The sequence below is a fragment of the Ursus arctos genome, unplaced genomic scaffold (assembly GCF_023065955.2).
Source record: "Ursus arctos isolate Adak ecotype North America unplaced genomic scaffold, UrsArc2.0 scaffold_12, whole genome shotgun sequence".
Taxonomy (NCBI): domain Eukaryota; kingdom Metazoa; phylum Chordata; class Mammalia; order Carnivora; family Ursidae; genus Ursus; species Ursus arctos.
The window spans coordinates 1,531,703-1,551,147 of NW_026622786.1; the positions used below are offsets into that span (position 1 = coordinate 1,531,703).

The following is a 19,445-nucleotide window of genomic DNA, read 5'->3' on the forward strand; positions in this document are numbered from 1 at the left end:
GTTCCCTGGACTTGCCGAGCGACTCCACGCTGACCTCTGGCATTAGGAATTGCTCCTGGATACCCTGCACCTTCAATGTCCTCTCCTGCTTCACCTGCTGGGCCAACTCCTCTTGGCCCCACAAGACTTAACTCAGATTTCATCCGCTCAGGGACTTAGTGACTTTTACAGGGACGGTTTTGCTATTAACCTATTGCAGCTATAATTTTCAAGACTCTTAAGGCACTTGGGCTAGTGCCCAATCCTAAATGGTTTCATACTGGGCGCCTGGGTGGCACAGCGGTTAACGGCTCAGGGCGTGATCCCGGTGTTGTGGGATCGAGCCCCACATCAGGCTTCTCTGCTGTGAGCCTGCTTCTTCCTCTCCCACTCCCCCTGCTTGTGTTCCCTCTCTCGCTGGCTGTCTCTATCTCTGTCGAATAAATAAATAAAATCTTTAAAAAAAAATAAATGGTTTCATACAATAGCAAAACAAGTATGGCCTACAGTAATCCCAGAGCTATGGATGTAGGTATGTTTCTTAAGTCACATGTTGGTGCCTTAAAATGTATATTGAGCATTTATAAGTATTTATTTTTTAAAAGATTGTATGTACTTGAGAGAGAGAGAGCATGGACGCGGGGAGGAGCAGAGGGAGGAACAGAGGCAGAGAGACGAGCAGAGTCCACACTGAGCATGGAGCCCAGCACGGGGCTTAATCTCACAACCCTGGGAACATGACCTGAGCCAAAATCAAGAGTTGGGCGCTTACTCCACTGAACCACTGAAAATTTATAAGTATTTTTAAACGGTGCTTTTTATTAGTCATGGTGTACCAAGGCAAAAATAAGCTTTCTTAAAACACGATGTTGTAAAAACGCTGTTTATCCAGTGCAGCAGACCCCACGCACTACCAGAATCTTCATCTAATAGCGCGGTTGGATCCGTCAATCCAGGTGTCTTTACATTACAAATCTTATGGAGCCTTTAACTCTGAAGTCAGCAAAAGCAACATTGAAAAAGACTGACCCCGCATTCTGTGATAAGAATGACAGAGCCGAACATTGTTAGGAATGCATCCTAACATCTAAGAAGCCGTAGCTTTGATGATGGCACCAGGACATATAATTTTCTCCAGGTGTTTCATCTGTAAAATAGGGATAATAATGGTCATCTCACACAATTATCCTAATGATTAAGCGAAGAGAGCGTTAAATTAGAGATAAAAGTTAGGAGCATCAGCATATAGATAGTGTTTACATCCGTGGGAAAGAGGAGATAATCTAGAGAGGGGCTGAGAGAGGAAAAGAGTCCTCAGCCTCTTTCCAAATGTTTCCCATTCGTTGGGTCATTCGACAACTGTTCTCTGAGTGCTATGATCTGTCCGTTACTGTGCCAGATACAGAGACGCATGGCTGAGCTTAGAGACCTGGAGAACGCTCACAGTCTCCCGAGGGAGGCAGAGGCCACACAAATATAGACTTCATGACAAACTCTGCGAAGTGCTTTAAAGGAAAAGTTCCAGCTACTGTGGGAGAACTTAACAAGGACCTAATTCAGATCAAATAAAATATCGAATGTTCAGCACCTAGAATTGCCTCTGACGCGCTTGGTCAAGGAAGGCATCACTAAGAAAGTGACCATTATGCCGGCACCAGGGGATTAGTTGGAGTTAGCCAGGTGCAGAGCTGGGTGTAAGGGCACTGCCAGAAGAGGAGCAAGATACAAGAAGGCCCGAGGCAGGGAAGAGTCCGGGGTGTTCCCTGAAAGGGAACCCATGTGGGGAGTGCACATGACAGTTAGAAAATGGCAATGCCCTCTGTCTGGCCACTAAAGGCAGAACTCTCCCTCTTGCCTCTTGGTTAAAAGGACTGTCAGAACCACCCAATACCTCTAGATACCACATCAAAATAGTAATGAGCACATGAATTGCACCTGCCGGAAATGGTCCTCTTTCTAACCTCCCCTTGGCTCCCCACCTGCTCCCCACCGACCTGCGCACTTTGCCATCCAGAACCTCACTTTGGTTCACTACCCTGGGGATAACAATTCAAGAATGCATCCTACCTTGGCATGATATATTCGAAGTGCCGAGTGGGAAAAATCTGCAGCCAAGAATACTCATCCAGCATGGCTGTCATTTGGAAGAGTAGGAGAGATAAAGAGTTGCTCAAACAAAAACGGAAGGAATTCATGATCACTAAACCAGACCTACAAGAAATATTAAAGGGGAATCTTTGAGTGGAAAGGAAGATCATAAGGGAGAGTACCAAAAATAGGAAGCACAAAGGCAATAAAAATAAATATATCTATAAAAATCAGTCAAGGGAGGGATGCCTGGGTGGTGCAGTCAGTTAAGCATCTGCCTTCGGCTCGGGTCATGATCCCAGGGTCCTGGGATCGAGTTGCGAGTTGGGCTCCCTGTTCAGCGGGGAGTCTGCTTCTCCTTCTCCCCTCCCCCTGATCACTCTCTCTCTCTCTCTGTCAAATAAATAAGTAAAACCTTTCTAAAACTCAGTCAAGAGATTCACAAAATAAAAGGATATAAAATACGACAACATATAACTAAAATATGGGGAGGAAAGGAGTAAAGAATGGGTTTAAACTTAGGCGACCATCAACTTCATATAGAGTGCTATATGCAAAAGATGTTAGATGAAAAACGTAATGGTAACCACAAATCAAAAACCACTAACAGATATGCAAAGAATAAAGAGAAAGGAATCCAAGTATATCGCTAAAGAAAGCCAGCAAACCATGAAAGAGGGAAGAACCAGAAAACAACTGCAAAAACAACCACAAAACAAGTTAAAAAAAATGGCAATAAATACATATTATCAATAATTACTTTGAATATAAAAGGACTAAATGCTCCAATCAAAAGGCATATGGTGACAGTGTGGATAAAAAAAACAAGACCCATCTCTATGCTGCCAGAAGAGACTCATTTCAGACCCAAGGACACCTGCAGATTGAAAGTGAGGGATGGAGAAACATGTAGCATGCAAATAGATGTCAAAAGGAACCTGGGGTAGCAGTACTAACATCAGACAAAATAAGCTTTAAAACAAAGACTGGAACAAGAGACAAAAGACACTATCTAATAATAAAGGGGACAATCCAACAAGAAGATATAACAACTATGAATTTTTATGCACCCAACATGGGACCACCCAAATACATAAAACAGTTAATAACAAATATAAAGGAACTAATCAACAGTAGAACAGTAACAGTAGGAGACTTTAACACTCTACTTACATCAGTGGACGGGTCATCCAAACAGAAAATCAACAAGGAAAGAGTGGTTTTGAATGACACGTCAGACTAGATGGATGTAACAATTATATACAGAACATTCTATCCTAAAACAGCAGAGTACACATTCTTTTCCAGTGCACATGGAACATTCTCTAGAATAGATCACTTATTAGGCCATAAAACAAGTCTCAACAAATTCAAAAAGATTGAAGTCATACCATACATCTTTTCTGAACACTACATTATGAAACTAGAAATCAACCACAAGAAAAAATCTGGAAAGAGCATAAATGCATGGAGGTTAAATAACATGCAAACTAAACAATGAATAAGTCAACCAAGAAATCAAAGAAGAAATAAAAAATGACATGGAGGGGCACCTGGGTGGCTCAGTCAGTTAAGCATCTGCCTTCAGCTCAGGTCATGATCCCGGGGCCCTGGGATGGAGCCCCTCCTTGGGCTCCCTGCTCAGCAGGGAGTCTGCTTCTCTATCTCTCAGCTTCTGTCCCTCCCCACTACTCATTCTCTCTCTCTCTCAAATAAATAAATAAATAAATAAATAAATAAATAAATAAATATCTTTATTAAAAAACAAAAGAAAATGAAAACATGACAATCCCAAATCTTTGGGATGCAGCAAAAGCAGTTCTAATCGTAATACAAGCCAACCTCAGAAAGCAAGAAAAATCTCAAATAAACAACATAACCTTACACCTAAAGGAGCTAGAAAAAGAAGCAAAACCCCAAACCAGCAGAGGGAAGGAAATAATAAGCATTAGAGCAGAGATAAATGTTACAGAAACTAAAAAAAAAAAAAAAAAAAAAAAAAAAAGAACAGTTCAATGAAACCAGGGGCTGGTTCTGTGAAAAGATCAACAAGATTGATAAACCTCTAGCCAGAGTCATCAAAAAGAAAAGAGAAAGGACCTAAGTAAACAAAATCACTAATGAAAGAGCAGAAATAACAACCAATACCAGAGAAATACAAATAATTTTAAGAGAAATTATGAAAAATTGTATGCCAACAAATTGGACAACCTAGGAGAAATGGATAAATTCCTAGAAACATAACCTATGAAAACTAAAGCAGGAAGAAATGGAAAATGTGAACAAGACTGATTACCAGCAAGGAGATTCAAACAGTAATCAAAAAACTCCCAACAGGGGTGTCTGGGTGACTCAGTCAGTTAAGTGTCTGACTTTTGATTTCAGCTCAGGTCAGATCTCAGGGTTGTGAAATCAAGACCCACATCAGGCTCCTTGCTGGCTGTGGAGCCAGCTCCAGATTCTCTCTCTCCCTCTCCTTCTGTCCCTCCCCACTGCCCCCCTCAAGACAAACAAACAAAACAAAACAAAAAATCTCCCAACAGGGGCGCCTGGGTGGCGCAGTTGTTAAGCGTCTGCCTTCGGCTCAGGGCGTGATCCCAGTGTTCTGGGATCGAGCCCCACATCGGGCTCCTCCGCTGGGAGCCTGCTTCTTCCTCTCCCACTCCCCTGCTTGTGTTCCCTCTCTCACTGGCTGTCTCTGTCAAATAAATAAAATAAAATCTTAAAAAAAAAAAAAAAAACCTTCCAACAAACAAAAATCCAGAACTAGATGGCTTCACAGGTGAATTCTACCAAACATTTAAAGAAGAGTTAGTATCTATTTTTCTCAAACTATTCCAAGAAATAGAAGAAGAAGGAAAACTTCCAAATTTATTCTATGAGGCCAGCATTATCCTGATACCAAAACTAGATAAAGACACCACTACAGGCCAATATCTTTGATGAACATAGATGCAAAAATCCTCAAGAAGATACTAGCAAGTCAAATCCGACAACACATTTTTAAAAATCACTCACCATAATCAAGTGGGATTTTTTCCTGGATGCAAGGGTGGTTCAGTATTTGCAAATCAGTCAACGTGATACTTCACCTCAACAGGAGAAAGGATAAAAACCATACGATCATTTCAACAGATGCAGACAAAGCATTGGACAAAGTACAGCATCTGTTCATGGTAAACCCTCAACAAAGTAAGTCTAGATGGAACATACCTCAACATAATAAAGGCCCTACATGAAAGAAAAAAAAACCCACAGCGAACATCATACTCAATGTGGGAAAACTGAAAGCTTTTCACCCAAGGTCAGGAACAAGTCAAGGATATCCACTGTCACCACTGTTATTTAACATAATGCTGGAAGTCCTGGCCACAGCAGTCAGACAATGCAAAGAAATAAAAGGCATCCAAATTGATAAGGAAGAAGTAAAACTTCACTATTTGCAGATGACATGATACTCTATATAGAAAACTCTAAAGACTCCACCAAAACTTACTAGAGCTGGTAAATGAATTCAGTAAAGTCACAGAATACAGTATCAAGGTACAGAAATCTGCTGCATTTCTATACACTAATAATGAAGCAGAAGAAAGAGAAATTAAGAAAACAATTCCATTTACAACTGCACCAAAAATACTAAAATACCTAGGAATAAACTTAACCAAAGAGGTGAAAGACCAGTACTCTGAAAACTATAAAATACTGAGGAAAGAAATTGAAAACAACACAAAGAAATGGAAAGACAGGGCACCTGTGTGGCTCAGTCGATTAAGCCGTCTCTTGATTTTGGCTCAGGTCATGATCTCAGGGTCATGAGATCAGCCCCACATTGGGCTCTGTGCTCAGCTCCATGTTCTCTGTCTCTCTCTAAAATAAATAAAACAGGGGCGCCTGGGTGGTGCAGTCGTTAAGCGGCTGCCTTCGGCTCAGGGCGTGATCCTGGTGTTATGGGATCGAGCCCCACATCAGGCTCCTCCGCTATGAGCCTGCTTCTTCCTCTCCCACTCTCCCTGCTTGGGTTCCCTCTTTTGTTGGCTGTCTCTGTCAAATAAATAAATAAAATCTTAAAAAATAAAATAAAATAAAAATAAAATAGATAAAACAAATAAATACATAAATACATATATAAATAAATAAAATCTTGAAAACCAAAGGTGTGCAATATAGCGATTCAACAATTCTGTACATTACTCAGTGCTCATCCTGATCGGTGTACTGCCTTGTGCTCTCTTTCAGGAATTTTGTATTTTCAAGTCTCACATTTAAGTCTTTGATCCATTTTGAGTTTATTTTTGTGTATGGTGTAAGAAATGGTCCAGTTTCATTCTTTTACATGTAGCTGTCCAGTTTTCGCAATATCACTTATTGAAGAGACTGTCTTTTTTCCATTGGATATTCTTTCCTCCTTTGTCGAAGGTTAATAGACCATATAGTTGTGGGTTTATTTCTGGGTTTTTCGTTCTGTTTCATTGATCTATGTGTCTATTTTTGTGCCAGTACCACACTGTTGTGATTACTGCAGCTTTGTAATATAACTTAAGTTTGGAATTGCAGTGTCTCCGGATTTGTTTTTCTTTTTTAAGATTTCTTTGGCTATTCTGGTTCTTTCTTGGTTCCATACAAATTTTAGGTTTGTTCTAGTTCTGTGAAAAATGCTGTTGGTATTTTGCATTAAATCTGTAGATTGCTTTGGGTAGCATAGACATTTTAACAATATTTGTTCTTCCAATCCACAAGCATGGAAGCATGGAATTTCTTCCTATTTCTTTTTTTTTTTTTAAGATTTTTATTTATTTATTTTGTAAGCGCATTTTTTATTCTGCATAGTTAATGTGCAAAATATCCCCACTTCCCTCAAGAAACACTATCATATCTAAAACACACTTTGATGAACACTGAATATTATAACATTTTATGACACTATATAAATTGTTTGACCAGAAGTGAACACATATACACACTCTTCAATTTTCAATATGCTAACGATATATCACGTTGATAAAATGAAGAAAAATATTTGGATTTATTTTTAAATTCAAAATTCTTCTGGTTGTTCATCACGGAGGGGCTGCAGAGGTGGAAAGGTAATCAAGTTACCACCAAAGGAAACGTGTCTGGCATGACCTTGATGTCTCCTCCCCACCTGCAGTTTAGGCCTGGCGAATCAAGAAGACGGCAATCAGCAGTGAGACTTGGAATATCAAATACTGACCGAGAAATTTCCGCTTTCTCTTCATTTTGACATAAGATGTCATTTTGTGATGGTATTTTTTCAGGGCTGCTCATCAAAGCATCCTGGGCTGTAAATGAAGAATGTAGTTCCACGCCTTCCACAGCATCTGGGATTTCTTCCTTTTTATTAGTAGTCTTATCATCTGCCACTTCACTAGCAAGTAGAGGCAAATTCATTCTTTCACTGGGTAAACAACCCATCTCAAAGTTTATCTTGGTTGCATCAGAATTTACATCAATTAAATCTTGTAATCCAGGACACTGAGCATCTCCTCTGCTGTTCCTGTTTTTAGGAATAGTTGAAAGCAAAGTCTCTTTCGGTGCTTTGCGGATCAGGATTCTGTGGTGACACAGGTTGTGGTAGATGGTCCGTCTCAGGCCTGCTCTCAGACACAGCTTTGCAGACAGACTTAGGTGTCCTAAGTCTTTGGAAAGACATTCAGAAGAGATAGAAAGTCCTGAGAAGGCTTTAACAGGACTGTCGATTCTGAAGAACCCAGCACCAGACACAACTTTATCAACTTCCTTTGGCATCACAGAGGCCGCTGCCTGCGCGGTGTCTTCCTGCTTCATCCTCTCTCGTGGAACTTTTTACGGCGGCCAGGCAATTCCTAGCTGCAATTCTTTCACCATCTTCCTCTTTGGGTTTACTTGCTACCCCCAAGACAACTTTCTTCTGAAAGACTCTTTAGTTTATACTACTGCTGTTCTGCCATCCAGATTTCTCAGGTTTGGTCCAATGGTTGAATTTCTGGTGACCATATCCCCAGATCCATCCGGACCTGTACGGGCAGTCTCCTTTTCAGCTCGTTTCTATTCACGATTGTCCACCAGCCCTTCAAACTGCTTGAAACTTCCTCGCATACAGAGTCTCGTTTGCCCAGCTGCAGCGCGAATAAGATTTTTCGCATCGTCTGGAATGTCCAGTTCAAGCTTCCTGTCCCACCCCAGGCAGTGCGACGTTAATTTCTCAGTTCCTAACTGAAGAATATCTCTGAGATATGGCACGTCACGGCTGGGCTGAGATATCGGATCTTCATTTATTTCAAGTGATGGGACTCCTTTTATTATAAAGCCATTTGAATTTTTAGTAGTCTCATCTTTATTTAAGACATGTTCTTTATTCCAAACTGTTAGAGAACCCAAAGCACATTGCAGTTTATCTGAATCCTGAGGTACTGTCTTTGCAGAGTAAGTTATACATTTTTGAGCCAAAATTTCTTTTGTCACTTCTTGAGACTTACCAACGTCTGTTTTTAAAAGGATCCAGGTATAACTGGGTGTCAAGAAAGTATTGGCACTTCTGGGAGTCATAGGTGTTACTTGATAGGTCTTCAGACCATCCAGTGGCTGAAACATAAAATCCTGAGGTGCGAAGGAATTCTTCCCTTCCGTTTTTGCAGTATTTGTCTTAGGTAAGTTCTCCATTTTTGGTAAGACTCCATTTGGATCCATTCCATTTCTTGCACTGGTTTGTGAATCCAAAGTATTTTCTTCACTATCGACTTTAAAAGACACGACCTTATCAGGTTTTGTTTCTATCTTTTTGGCAGGTCTTCCTTGACTTGGTGCCTTTCTTTCTATTTCATGATCATTAGTAGCTCTTCCCTATTGTTGATGAGGCTGTTCTGGAAATCTGCTTTGCTCCTTGAGTGGCGGCTGATCGAGTCCTCCTCACCGATGTGGTCATTACAGGCTGCACAACTTTTTTCTCTTTGCCCAACACTTTTCTTTCAGAAGTTTGTCTTTAACCAGGTTGGATTGCTCAAACATCACTCCCATTATTCATCTCAGTCTGCTCCATTTGGTCTTTGGCCTTTGACCTTGTAATCCATACAGAAAATGGAACAGCCTTTTTTGGCTCAGCTTTCATTGTAGTCTGGTTTGGTAACAGAAAACAAGGCATATCAGGTCTATAAAGACCCACTTTATTTATTTTTTTTTTTTAAAGATTTTATTTATCTATTTGACAGAGATAGAGACAGCCAGCGAGAGAGGGAACACAGGCAGGGGGAGTGGGAGAGGAAGAAGCAGGCTCCCAGCAGAGGAGCCTGATGTGGGACTCAATCCCAGAACGCCGGGATCACGCCCTGAGCCAAAGGCAGACGCTTAACGACTGAGCCACCAGGTGCCCGTAAAGACCCACTTTAAATACTCCTCATTTAGCTTTCTCTCTCTGCTCTTTCAATTTCTGAAGCTGCTTTTCTTCTTTGTATTTTTGGAGCGTTTGCTTTCGTTGATCACCTAGAACAGTTTTCATTGACCTTGTCTTGACACTGGCCTTTTCTGGAACAAGCTTCTGACATGTCTCATCTAATTAAAGAAGAATTCTATTTTCCAAGGTTGGAATGTTGACATCTTTCAAACCAAAGTGTCTATTTTGTTCATATTCCCTATGTCTGTTTTCTTTTTGAGACAGTGATTTCCTATGAGCAATTCTGGTTCTCATCATGTTGATACTTAAATCCTTTCTGTGTCGACTGGCAAAATGTGATGAAGACATCCTGAGGCAGCTTCTGGGGTAAAACCTCAAGAGAACTAAAAGTAAAGGAACCCTCTGGGTCTGAAGAACCACTGCCACCTCGAAGCAGGAACCCCTCTATTTATTTATTTTAGAGAGAGAGAGAGAGGGCGAGCAGGGGGAAGGGCAGAGGAGAGGGAGAGAGAGACTCTCAAGCAGACTCCCCACTGAGCACGGAGCCCACTGTGGGACTCGATCACCACAACCCTGAGATCAGGACCTGAGTGGAAATCAAGAGTCAGATACTCAACTGACTTAGCCACCCAGGGACCCCTAAAGATTGTATTCTTAAGTAATCTCTACACCCAATGTGGGGCCCAAACTCATAACCCCAAAACCATGAGTTGCATGTTCTACCAACTGAGCCAGTCAGGTACCCCCGTACTCCTAAAACTAATATAACACTGTACATTAACAACACGGGAATTAAAATTTTTAAAAAATAAAAATAAATGCATCCGTCCTAAGGAAGTCTTATGACGACAAATCTGAGAGAAATTCAGCAAGAAACATTAGATGCCAGCATCTTATTGTCACCCAGGTAATATATAAATGCAAGATTCAGAATTTAACTTAAAATTCAGAAGTGAAAGAGTTTATCAGAGGGATACATATTAACGCCATTATTTAAACCGAAAAATGACACTTTCTAATGGAAAGTCTGATTTAACTGGCTGATTTTCCGAGGATTGATGTTGCCAATTAGTTCATATGGCAAACATTTTCCAGAACTTGAATGAGCTAAATCTGCAGCCCTTAAGATTTTGATGAAAATACATCTGAAACAGGTGCCTGGGTGGCTCAGTCAGTTAACTGCCTGACTTTTGATTTCTGCTCAGGTCACGATCTCAGGGTGGTGAGATCAAGCCCCACATCTGGCTCATGGTCACTAGGGAGTCTGCTTCTCTCCCTCTCCCTCTGCCCTTCCCCCTGCTCTCACGCACTCTCTCTCAAATAAAGTCAATTTTTTAAAAAGAGAAAATATATCTGAAGTATATATTCATTATACAATGCACAAAATATTATAAACCTTACAACTATTTAAATTTATGGGGAAAAATTTAAATATCAGGGGCGCCTGGATGGCTCAGTTGGTTGAGCCTCGGACTCTTGATTGCTCAGTTCACCATCTCAGGGTCACGGGGTCAAACCCTGCATCAGGCTCTGCACTCAGTGTGGGGTCTGCTTGACATTCTCTCTCCCTCTCCCTCTGCCCCTCACCCTGCCCTCTCTTTCTCTCTGTCTCAACATAAATACAGGGGCGCCTGGGTGGCTCAGTAGGGTAAGCATCTGCCTTCAGCTCAGGTTATGATCCTGGAGTCCTGGGATCGAGGCCTGCATCAGGCTCCATGCTCAGCAGAGAGCCTGCTTCTCCCTCTCCCTCTGCCTGCCACTCCCCCTGTTTGTGCATGCTTTCTCTCTCTCTCTGTCAAATCAATAAATAAAATCTTAAAAAAATAAATAGATAGGGGCACCTCGGTGGCTCCGTTAGTGGGGCATCTGCCTTCGGCTGGGGTCGTGACCCTGAGTAGGTAATGTTTTAATCTCAATTTCACAATTAGGAAATTGAGGCACAGAGTAGTTAAATAAATAACTTGCCCAAGGCCACACATATTGTGTCAAAGACATGGGGCTGGATCTCACAACCCCAAAATCACGACCCAAGCCAAAACCAAGAGCTGGACCCTCAATGTACTGAGCCGCCCAGGCACCCCCACACCCACGCTTTTAATCATGACACACACTATCTTTCATACGATATATGCATATACACAGTCATACGACATATACATGCCTGTGCTGCATTTCAGTCTCCGCATATGCACATGTATGTTCTTTATTTTATCTGTTCTATTTCTTTATTTGAAACCCCATACACTTAGAAAGATTTTATCAACAACTGAATCCTAATTTGATCTGAGTTATTTATACATAATTTCCCTTTTGAGCATGAGTCTCAGTTACATTTCTGAACTTTATTTTAGCAAACAGAAGGGCACCTGGCACTGGTCTCTTCCACACACTTAGTCTTGAAATGCTCTTCCTCTACAGATCATGTGTTCAGCACTCCGTGTGAGCTGTGAAGAACAGAGTCACGTGTAGAGATCATTAGAAACACATGGTCGGGGACAAAGAAAAAAATCAGTGTGACTCATTCACACTGTAAATTTTATTTTACTTATTTTTTAAAAAGATTTATTTATTTGAGGGAGAGAGACAGAGAGAGAGCACGTGGGGGGGGTAGGAGCAAGGGAGAGGGAGAAACTCAAGCAGACTCTGCACTGAGAGCAGAGCACAAAGTGGGCCCCAGTCCCATGACCCCAAGATCACTACCCAAGCCGAATCCAAGAGTTGGAGGCTCAACCAACTGTACCACCAGGCACCCTGATCTGAAACAAATTAAAAAAAAAAGAAAAGAAAACCTGATCATCTCAATATGTAGAAAAAGCATTTGATTAAATCCAACACCCATTAACAGCAACTCTTAGTCAACTAGGACTAGGAGGGACTTCTCCACCTATTAAAGGGCATCTACACAAACCCTCCAGTTAAGTGATACTTAATGGTGAAAGACTGAATACTTTCCCCTCTGGGATCAGCAATAAGACAAGGATGCCTGCTTTCATCACTACTATTTAACATTGTATTGGAGATTCTAGCCAGTGCAATAGGGGAAAAAAAAGAAAAGAAAAGAAAGAAAGAAAACCTGTAAGGATAGTAAAGAAAGAAGTATTCACAGATAACATCATCATCTATGTAGAAAATGTAAGGAATCCATTAAAGAAATTACTAGAACTAATCAATGAGTTTAGCAAGTTTATAGACATAAAATCAATATATAAAAAGTAATTGTATTTCTTTTTTTTTTTTAAGATTTATTTACTTTAGAGAGAGAGAGAGAGAGAGTGTGTGTGTGTATGTGTGAGTGGGGGAAGGGGCAGAGGGAGAGGAAGACAAAGGAGGAGACTCCCGGCTGAGTGCAGAACCCTACAGAGGGCCGGATCCCAACATCCTGAGATCATGACCTAAAATCAAGTCAGACGCTCAACCGACTGAGCCACCCAGGCACCCCTAAAAATTAATTGTATTTCCATATACTAGCAATGAACAACAAGGATTGACATAAAAAATACTATTTATAATAACATCATACATATGAAATACTTAAAGATAAATACAGGCATACCTCAGGATATTATACACTGGGTTCCAAACAACCAAAATAAAGCCAGTATCACAATAAAGCAAGTCAAATACTTTTTTTGGTATCCCACTGCATATAAAAGCTAGGTTTACACTACACTGTAGTCTAGTAAATGTGCAATAACATTGTCTAAAAAAGCAATGTATATGACTTAAAAATACCGTATTGCTAAACAACGCTAAGCACCACCTGAGCACTCAGTGAGTCATGGTCTCTGATTACAGATCAGCATAACAAATATAATCATATGAAAAAGTTTGAAATATTGAAGAAATACCAAAGTATGACATAGAGTCATTAAGTGAGCAAATAGTGTGGGGAAAATGGCACCAATAGACTTGCTCCATGTAGGGTTGCCACAAATCTTCAATTTGTAACAACACAGTATCTGCAGAGCACAGTAAAAACAAGGTATGTCTGTATGGCAGAAGATGTACAGGACCTAGATTACAAAACACTATTGAGAGACATTACACAGGACTCAAATACCAGGGAAGATACAACTTGTTCAGAAGGAGACTTGTCGATGAAATACAACCTTCATGAGGAGACTCCATTTGCTGAGATGTCAACTCAAAATCCCAGCAGGGTTTTTTTAGGTATTGACAAGCTGATTCCAAAGTTCCTATGGAAAGTCAAAATATCTAGAATAGCCAAAACAACTTTGAAAAAGAACAACGTTGGAAATAATTTAAAGCCACAGGAATAAAGACAGTATGGGATTAGCATAAGATAACCGGCTTACCATACAGAATACAGAGTCCAGCAATAGTCCCAAACACATATGGATACCAGTTTTTGATCAGGCGCAAAGACAACTGAGTAGAGAGAAGAGAGCCTTTCAACGAAGGGTGCTGGAATAATTGGAAAGTAGTTTCATAGATACTAATTGCTCACAAAAAAAGTAGAAGGGTGCTGTGACACCGCCCCCGGAGCCGCAGCGTGATCCAGGAAAAGGACAAGGCACAGGCAGGTTAGCTGCGAAAGAAAGCGTGGGTGCAGGGGACGACCGCAAAGAGTGCGATCGCCCCAAACAGCTGCAACCTCGCGTATTTATTGGCGGTAAACAATCAAAGACAGTCAAGGGGAGTCTCGTGATCCCAGTGAATAGCAGTACATCACGGGGAAGGTCACGGGATTAGATGATGTAACGTTCAGCAAGTGAGGCCTGTTCTTACACATGTTTCTACGGACCCCCGGGCTATTGTCAGGAGCAATCAGGTTTTGGTTGGGGCAGCGCTCGGCCCTTAGCCGACCAGGCGTTCCTGGCCAGTCGCTATCTGAGGGGATTTCGGGAAGGGCAGCGTTCCACCCTGAGCCAGCCCGGCGTTCCCAGCTGCTCCTGCTCTGACCTTTATGCTAAAGTCCGCAGGGTCACAAACATGCTTTCCTATTATACCCTTAGCATAAGCTCTGGGCCAGGGGCTGCTGCAGAAGGGGGCTCTCTGAACTTAGCACCAAGCCCAAAACCAGGTTTATTTATCTCTGATAAACCTTTCCTGATAATGGGCCCTCCAATTCCACCTTTACTATGGGAGTGGTGACAGAGGTGTGTAGTTGGGAAAATATCATTAATGAATGACGTGCCAGGTGTAAGCAAGTTTAGTAACATATTATGCAGTAACCCCTTAGGGTTTTAAAACTTCAAACCAGGGTGGACTAGGACAATGGTATATTGGTAAATGTTTACTAAAAAGGGGAGAGAAAGCCCTCATTTGCAGTATCTGAATGAATAGTCCCACGCACTGGATTTCAAGCCACCACCTGATGTGACTGAAAGTGGATGTTGGGAAGGCACGTGCCTACTGTTCCCACCACACAAACATGGGAGAGGTAAATAACCCCAAGAGCATAGATAGTAGTGAAATGTAGTAATTAGGAAGTTACAGATTTTAGTATTGAAGACCTTTGTTTTCAATACAATTTATTCAATTATAAGTTGACATAATTTTTGAAAAAGATTTTCTTTATTTTAGACAGAGCACATAAGCATGGGGGAGGGGCAGAGGAAGAAGCAGAGGCTGGGCTGAGCAGGGAGCCCAATGTGGGGCTCCATCCCAGGACCCCAGGATCGTGACCTGAGCCAAAGGCAGCCGCTTACCCGACAGAGCCACGGAGGCCCCAGGACGTAATTTAAATTTTAATAACAGCAGTATTTAAGGATTGGCTAGCCAAATTCTGAAAATTTTTTTTTTAATTTGAGAGAGACAGGGAGGGAGCACGAGCAGGGGGAGGGGGGAGAGGGAGAGGGAGAAGCAGGCTCCATAGGACATTGGGACCACAACCCCACCCGAAGGCAGACGCCCAACCGAGCCATCCAAGCACCCCGAAATTCTGAATTTTTAAGTCTGCCCCCGTGAGCTTATAGGAACCAGCTCCAGCACACCACTGGCCTGGGCGGTTTCCTTTTATTTTATTATTTTTTTAAGATTTTATTTTTTTGAGAGCGAGCACACGAGAGAGCACAAGCAGGGGGGGGGGGGGTGTCCCACGGAGAAACAGGCTCCTCTGAGCAGGGAACCCCAGGCGCAGGACTGGATCCCAGGACCCCTCATGACCTCAGCCCAAGGACACTTCACCGACTGAGCCACGCAGGCGCCCCTGGGGGCAGTTTCCCGAGGGAAGTGCAAGGTAATTTCTTACTTCCTGACTCCCACTGAAGGAGAAGGTCCTTTTGGGTACTTTTTCCTACGCACAACAAACATGGAACAGAGGCCAGGCGCAGAGTCTCCACAAGGTGTTGGGCTGTGGAAGGGAGTTTGAGCTCAGGCCTGTCTCCACGGCTAGAGATAAATACATCCTTAACTGTTCCTACCAGCGCTCTTTCTTTTTGAAAAAAAGCCTGACTTAGGACTTGTAGCTCTGCGCCGGGCTTTAAGGGGGCGGGGGACGAGGGGCAGCGGAAGAGGCAAGAAAAGGAGCACTTGAAGAGCGTAAATGCGCTCAGTAGGCGAGAGGCTCCCTACGAATCAATAGCAGCCGGGTCCCGGGAACGTCCGTGGCCCGCACGAAAAGACCTTACTCCCACTACTCGTGCGCACTCCCACCTGTCCGAGCGCCCTTTGTCTTCTGCGGGAGGGACCGGGGGCGGGGAGAGGCTGCGGCTGCGGAGGGGCGGGCTGGCGCCCCCCCTCCCCCTCCAGCCGTGGGGTTTAACAGCGGCTGCGTCCGCCGAGGTGCCGGCGGCACAGGCTCACCAGACCGAAGGCCGCCGCCCCGCCCGCCCCACGCCGCGCCCCCTGGGTCACGTGGCCCGTCCGTGACTGGGGAAGAGCGCGCGGGCGGGCGGCTCCCCCGCTGCTGCCGCCGTGGGAACCATGCTGCGGAGCGGCGCCTTGCGGCTGTGCCCGCCCGGGGCCCTGCGCGGCCCGCGGGGAAGCGCGTCCCCGCCGGCGAGGGAGTCGCGGCCGCCGCCGGTGAGTCCGGGAGCGGGGCGTGGGGAGCGGGCGGCTGGGCGGGTGAGGACGGTCGCGCCGAGCTGTTGGTCCTCAGCCCGCTGGCCGCAGAGTATGAGCAAACGTCGGTGTTAGCGGGGTCCCTTTCATTCCCGAGGCCGAAAGGCGGACAGGGACAGGGAGCGGACTCGCTTGGAAGCAGCGCGCGAGACGCTGGACTTCGGCCTACAGGTCGGGGAATTCCGCTGCGGCTGATCCGGTACAGAAGGGGTCGTAGTGGGGGCAGGGTCACGCACGGGCAGGTGGTGGAGTTGGGACCTGACCTAGGCGGTACCGGTCCTGACCGTCACAGTGCGTGCTCGCGACGAGAGCGCTGTCTCTCCTAGGGTTTCACCTCGATCATCTCTGCCCAACCGATAATGGTGCCCTAAGCCACTTTCTCAGCTTTTAAGGCTGTTTTAAGAGTAAAATAAGGTAACATTTAACGCACTACCTGGCGTTATTAAATAATAATGCTTGTTCTTATATTCCTATGTTTTGTTTCACCGAAGTATTCAATTAGTATTAATAAGCCGCAACAGTATGTAAGACATGGGTCTCTGATGATATAAAGATGAGTAAGAAACCCCTTTCTCTCAAGGAGCTCACAATCTAGTTTGGGAGAAAAGGGTGAAATTGCAAAATTAAAATACTGTATGCTATGATGAAGGACTAAGGAAACGTAGGGGGAGGGAACAGTTCTGTCCTGAGCAAGAACTGCAAGCTCTTGAACCTTTCTTTTAAACAATAACCTGTGCAGACTGGTTATTAATCCTGGACCAAATTTCACCTTGGAAGAGAAAATGACTCGTGCTCCTCTCACAGCAACAAAGATAAATTTGTCCTTTAATTATATGTCAGTGCCTTGTAATCTGTGTTGAGAGTATTTAACAGTAGTATTTAGAGGCTTTGTAAGCTGTTTTTTTCTGTTTAGTAACTTAATCTTAAAACGAAACACATTAAAAAGCAGTCATAACTTTAGTTAACAAGTCCCGCTTGAAAAATACATAGCCAAAGATCAAGAAAGACTTCTCCTCTACAGAGAGGTACAAAAGGTAATGATTATCCCTAACATCTGTCCCCCATAGACACAGTCTGTGCTGGAATTTACAAGTGCCTTTACATCAAGTATCTCTTAGTTCCTGCCCTCTTGAACTGAAACTTTCATTATTTTTATTTCTCACAACATCACAGTGTTCATCTGAGGTCCTAGACTCTGCATACCTCTAACTAAAATTAATCCAGTCCTCCTCATCCTCCTTCTAACATACACAGACACTAACAAAAACCTCCTTTCTTCTTTCCACCCCAATCTGTGAAGCTACAATCCTGGAATCATCCAAGGCTCTCCCTGTTTCTATTTCCCCATGATCATTCTCCACATCCCTTTGTCCCAGTATCCTAAAAGTCTCCTAAATCTTTTTTTTTTCCTTCTTCATTTCTCTCTACCTAATTCAGCTTCTAACCATATCTCATCTTTATCTTTGCAACAGTTTTTTAACTGCTTTCCCTGACATTTTTCTCACCTTGCAATTCATCCTTTACACCAGAGCAAGGTTTATAAAACCTAAGTTCATGTTACTGCTTTGCTTAAAACTCCATAAGGCTCCCCATAGTGGAAAAAAGTATTTTATCATTCAAATATGACATTCATGGTTTTTCAAAGACTACCTTTCTTTAATGAGCTTCATCCTAAGGAATAACATTTGTGAGATCACCAAGTGTGATGTGTTATTTATGTCCTTTAATAATATGCATTTTTAAATACATATGCTGGGGCGCCTGGGTGGCACAGCGGTTAAGCGTCTGCCTTTGGCTCAGGGCGTGATCCCGGCGTTGTGGGATCGAGCCCCACATCAGGCTCCTCCGCTATGAGCCTGCTTCTTCCTCTCCCACTCCCCCTGCTTGTGTTTCCTCTCTCGCTGGCTGTCTCTATCTCTGTCAAATAAATAAATAAAAATCTAAAAATAAAATAAATACATACATACATATGCTGTAGTCCTTGTGCTACCTAAAATCATCATTCGTTTTGGCATTTAGAAACATTGACCTATCAGATGAAATCTGAGCCCTGTGTTAAGGCCAAAGAGGCTCAGTGGTGTGTTCCCCTTTACCTTGCCATCCACATCTGGCTACTATTCTCATTGCACCTTACATTCATGAAGACTAGAATATTGGCAGTTCCCCAAGGTGTCAAACAGTTGTGTCATCTCTCTCTGCCTTTGCTTGGTGTAGCCCTCCCATTCTTTCCTTAGTGAACTTTTTATCGTTTAGAAATCATTCCATCAGTCCTCATCTTTTTGAAATTTTCCCTGAATGTCACTCCTGGGTCTATTATATGTACTTCTGTTGCGGCATTTTTCACACCTGAGGCTACTAGCACCTGAGGGCAGGGCCTAAGTCTTCTCTCTTTGTCTTAACCAGTTCCTGGCACAGAACCAGGCAGTTAGCAGACACTGAAAAGTTCACCACGGGGCACCTGGGTGGGGCAGGCGTTGAGGTCTGCCTTCTGCTCAGGGCATGATCCCGGCGTTCTGGGATCGAGCCCCACATCGGGCTCCTCCGCTGGAAGCCTGCTTCTTCCTCTCCCACTCCCCCTGCTTGTGTTCCCTCTCTCTCTGGCTGTCTCTATCTCTGTCAAATAAATAAATAAAATCTTAAAAAAAAATAAAAAATAAATAAAAACTAAAAAAATAAAAAGTTCACCGCATTTAGTTGAATCCCACACTTCAAAGTTAAAATCAGGTAGGAGAGCCCACAGCCAAGGGAGTCATTCTAGTTCCTGAAAGCCTTCAATTACCTCCATCACCCTAGTCCAGGTCCAGAAAAAGACGCCGGAACTGATCCATCCTAGAGTTGCCTGTTGAAATGACAGCTATGGATGAGCCAAATCCTACATATTCTGTTCCTCAGCTGACATGTATTGCTCAGTGCATATTTATCTGTGACTACTTGTATCAGTTTATTTCCAGAATTCATGTACTTT

The 19,445-nt window shown here is 43.1% G+C and overlaps 1 protein-coding gene, 1 long non-coding RNA gene and 1 pseudogene across 4 annotated transcripts in view; 1 reads left to right on the forward strand and 2 right to left on the reverse strand.

Annotated features, from left to right (window-relative positions):
* Positions 1-778: 778 nt before the first annotated feature.
* LOC130543405 (uncharacterized) lies at positions 779-16,232 on the reverse strand. Of its 2 annotated transcripts, none has more exons than XR_008958720.1 (3): positions 16,073-16,232; positions 2,047-2,190; positions 779-1,126 (listed from the first exon to the last, which is right to left on the reverse strand). It is a non-coding gene; the product is annotated as an uncharacterized LOC130543405 (long non-coding RNA). The 2 variants fall into 2 exon arrangements; XR_008958721.1 differs by lacking the exon at positions 16,073-16,232 and adding an exon at positions 13,771-14,355.
* Positions 6,916-9,212, reverse strand: LOC113246172 (disks large-associated protein 5-like; annotated as a pseudogene).
* A 53-nt stretch (positions 16,233-16,285) lies between the features above and the next one.
* Positions 16,286-19,445, forward strand: part of THEM4 (thioesterase superfamily member 4) — a 44,596-nt gene continuing 41,436 nt past the window's right edge. The window contains exon 1 of one of the 2 annotated variants that reach the window (XM_048220597.2): positions 16,286-16,441. In XM_048220597.2, the coding sequence (XP_048076554.1) occupies positions 16,343-16,441 (99 nt within the window). In that variant the 5' untranslated portion in view covers positions 16,286-16,342. The remainder of the gene's footprint in view (positions 16,442-19,445) is intronic. The other variant, XR_007190378.2, reaches the window with a different exon arrangement.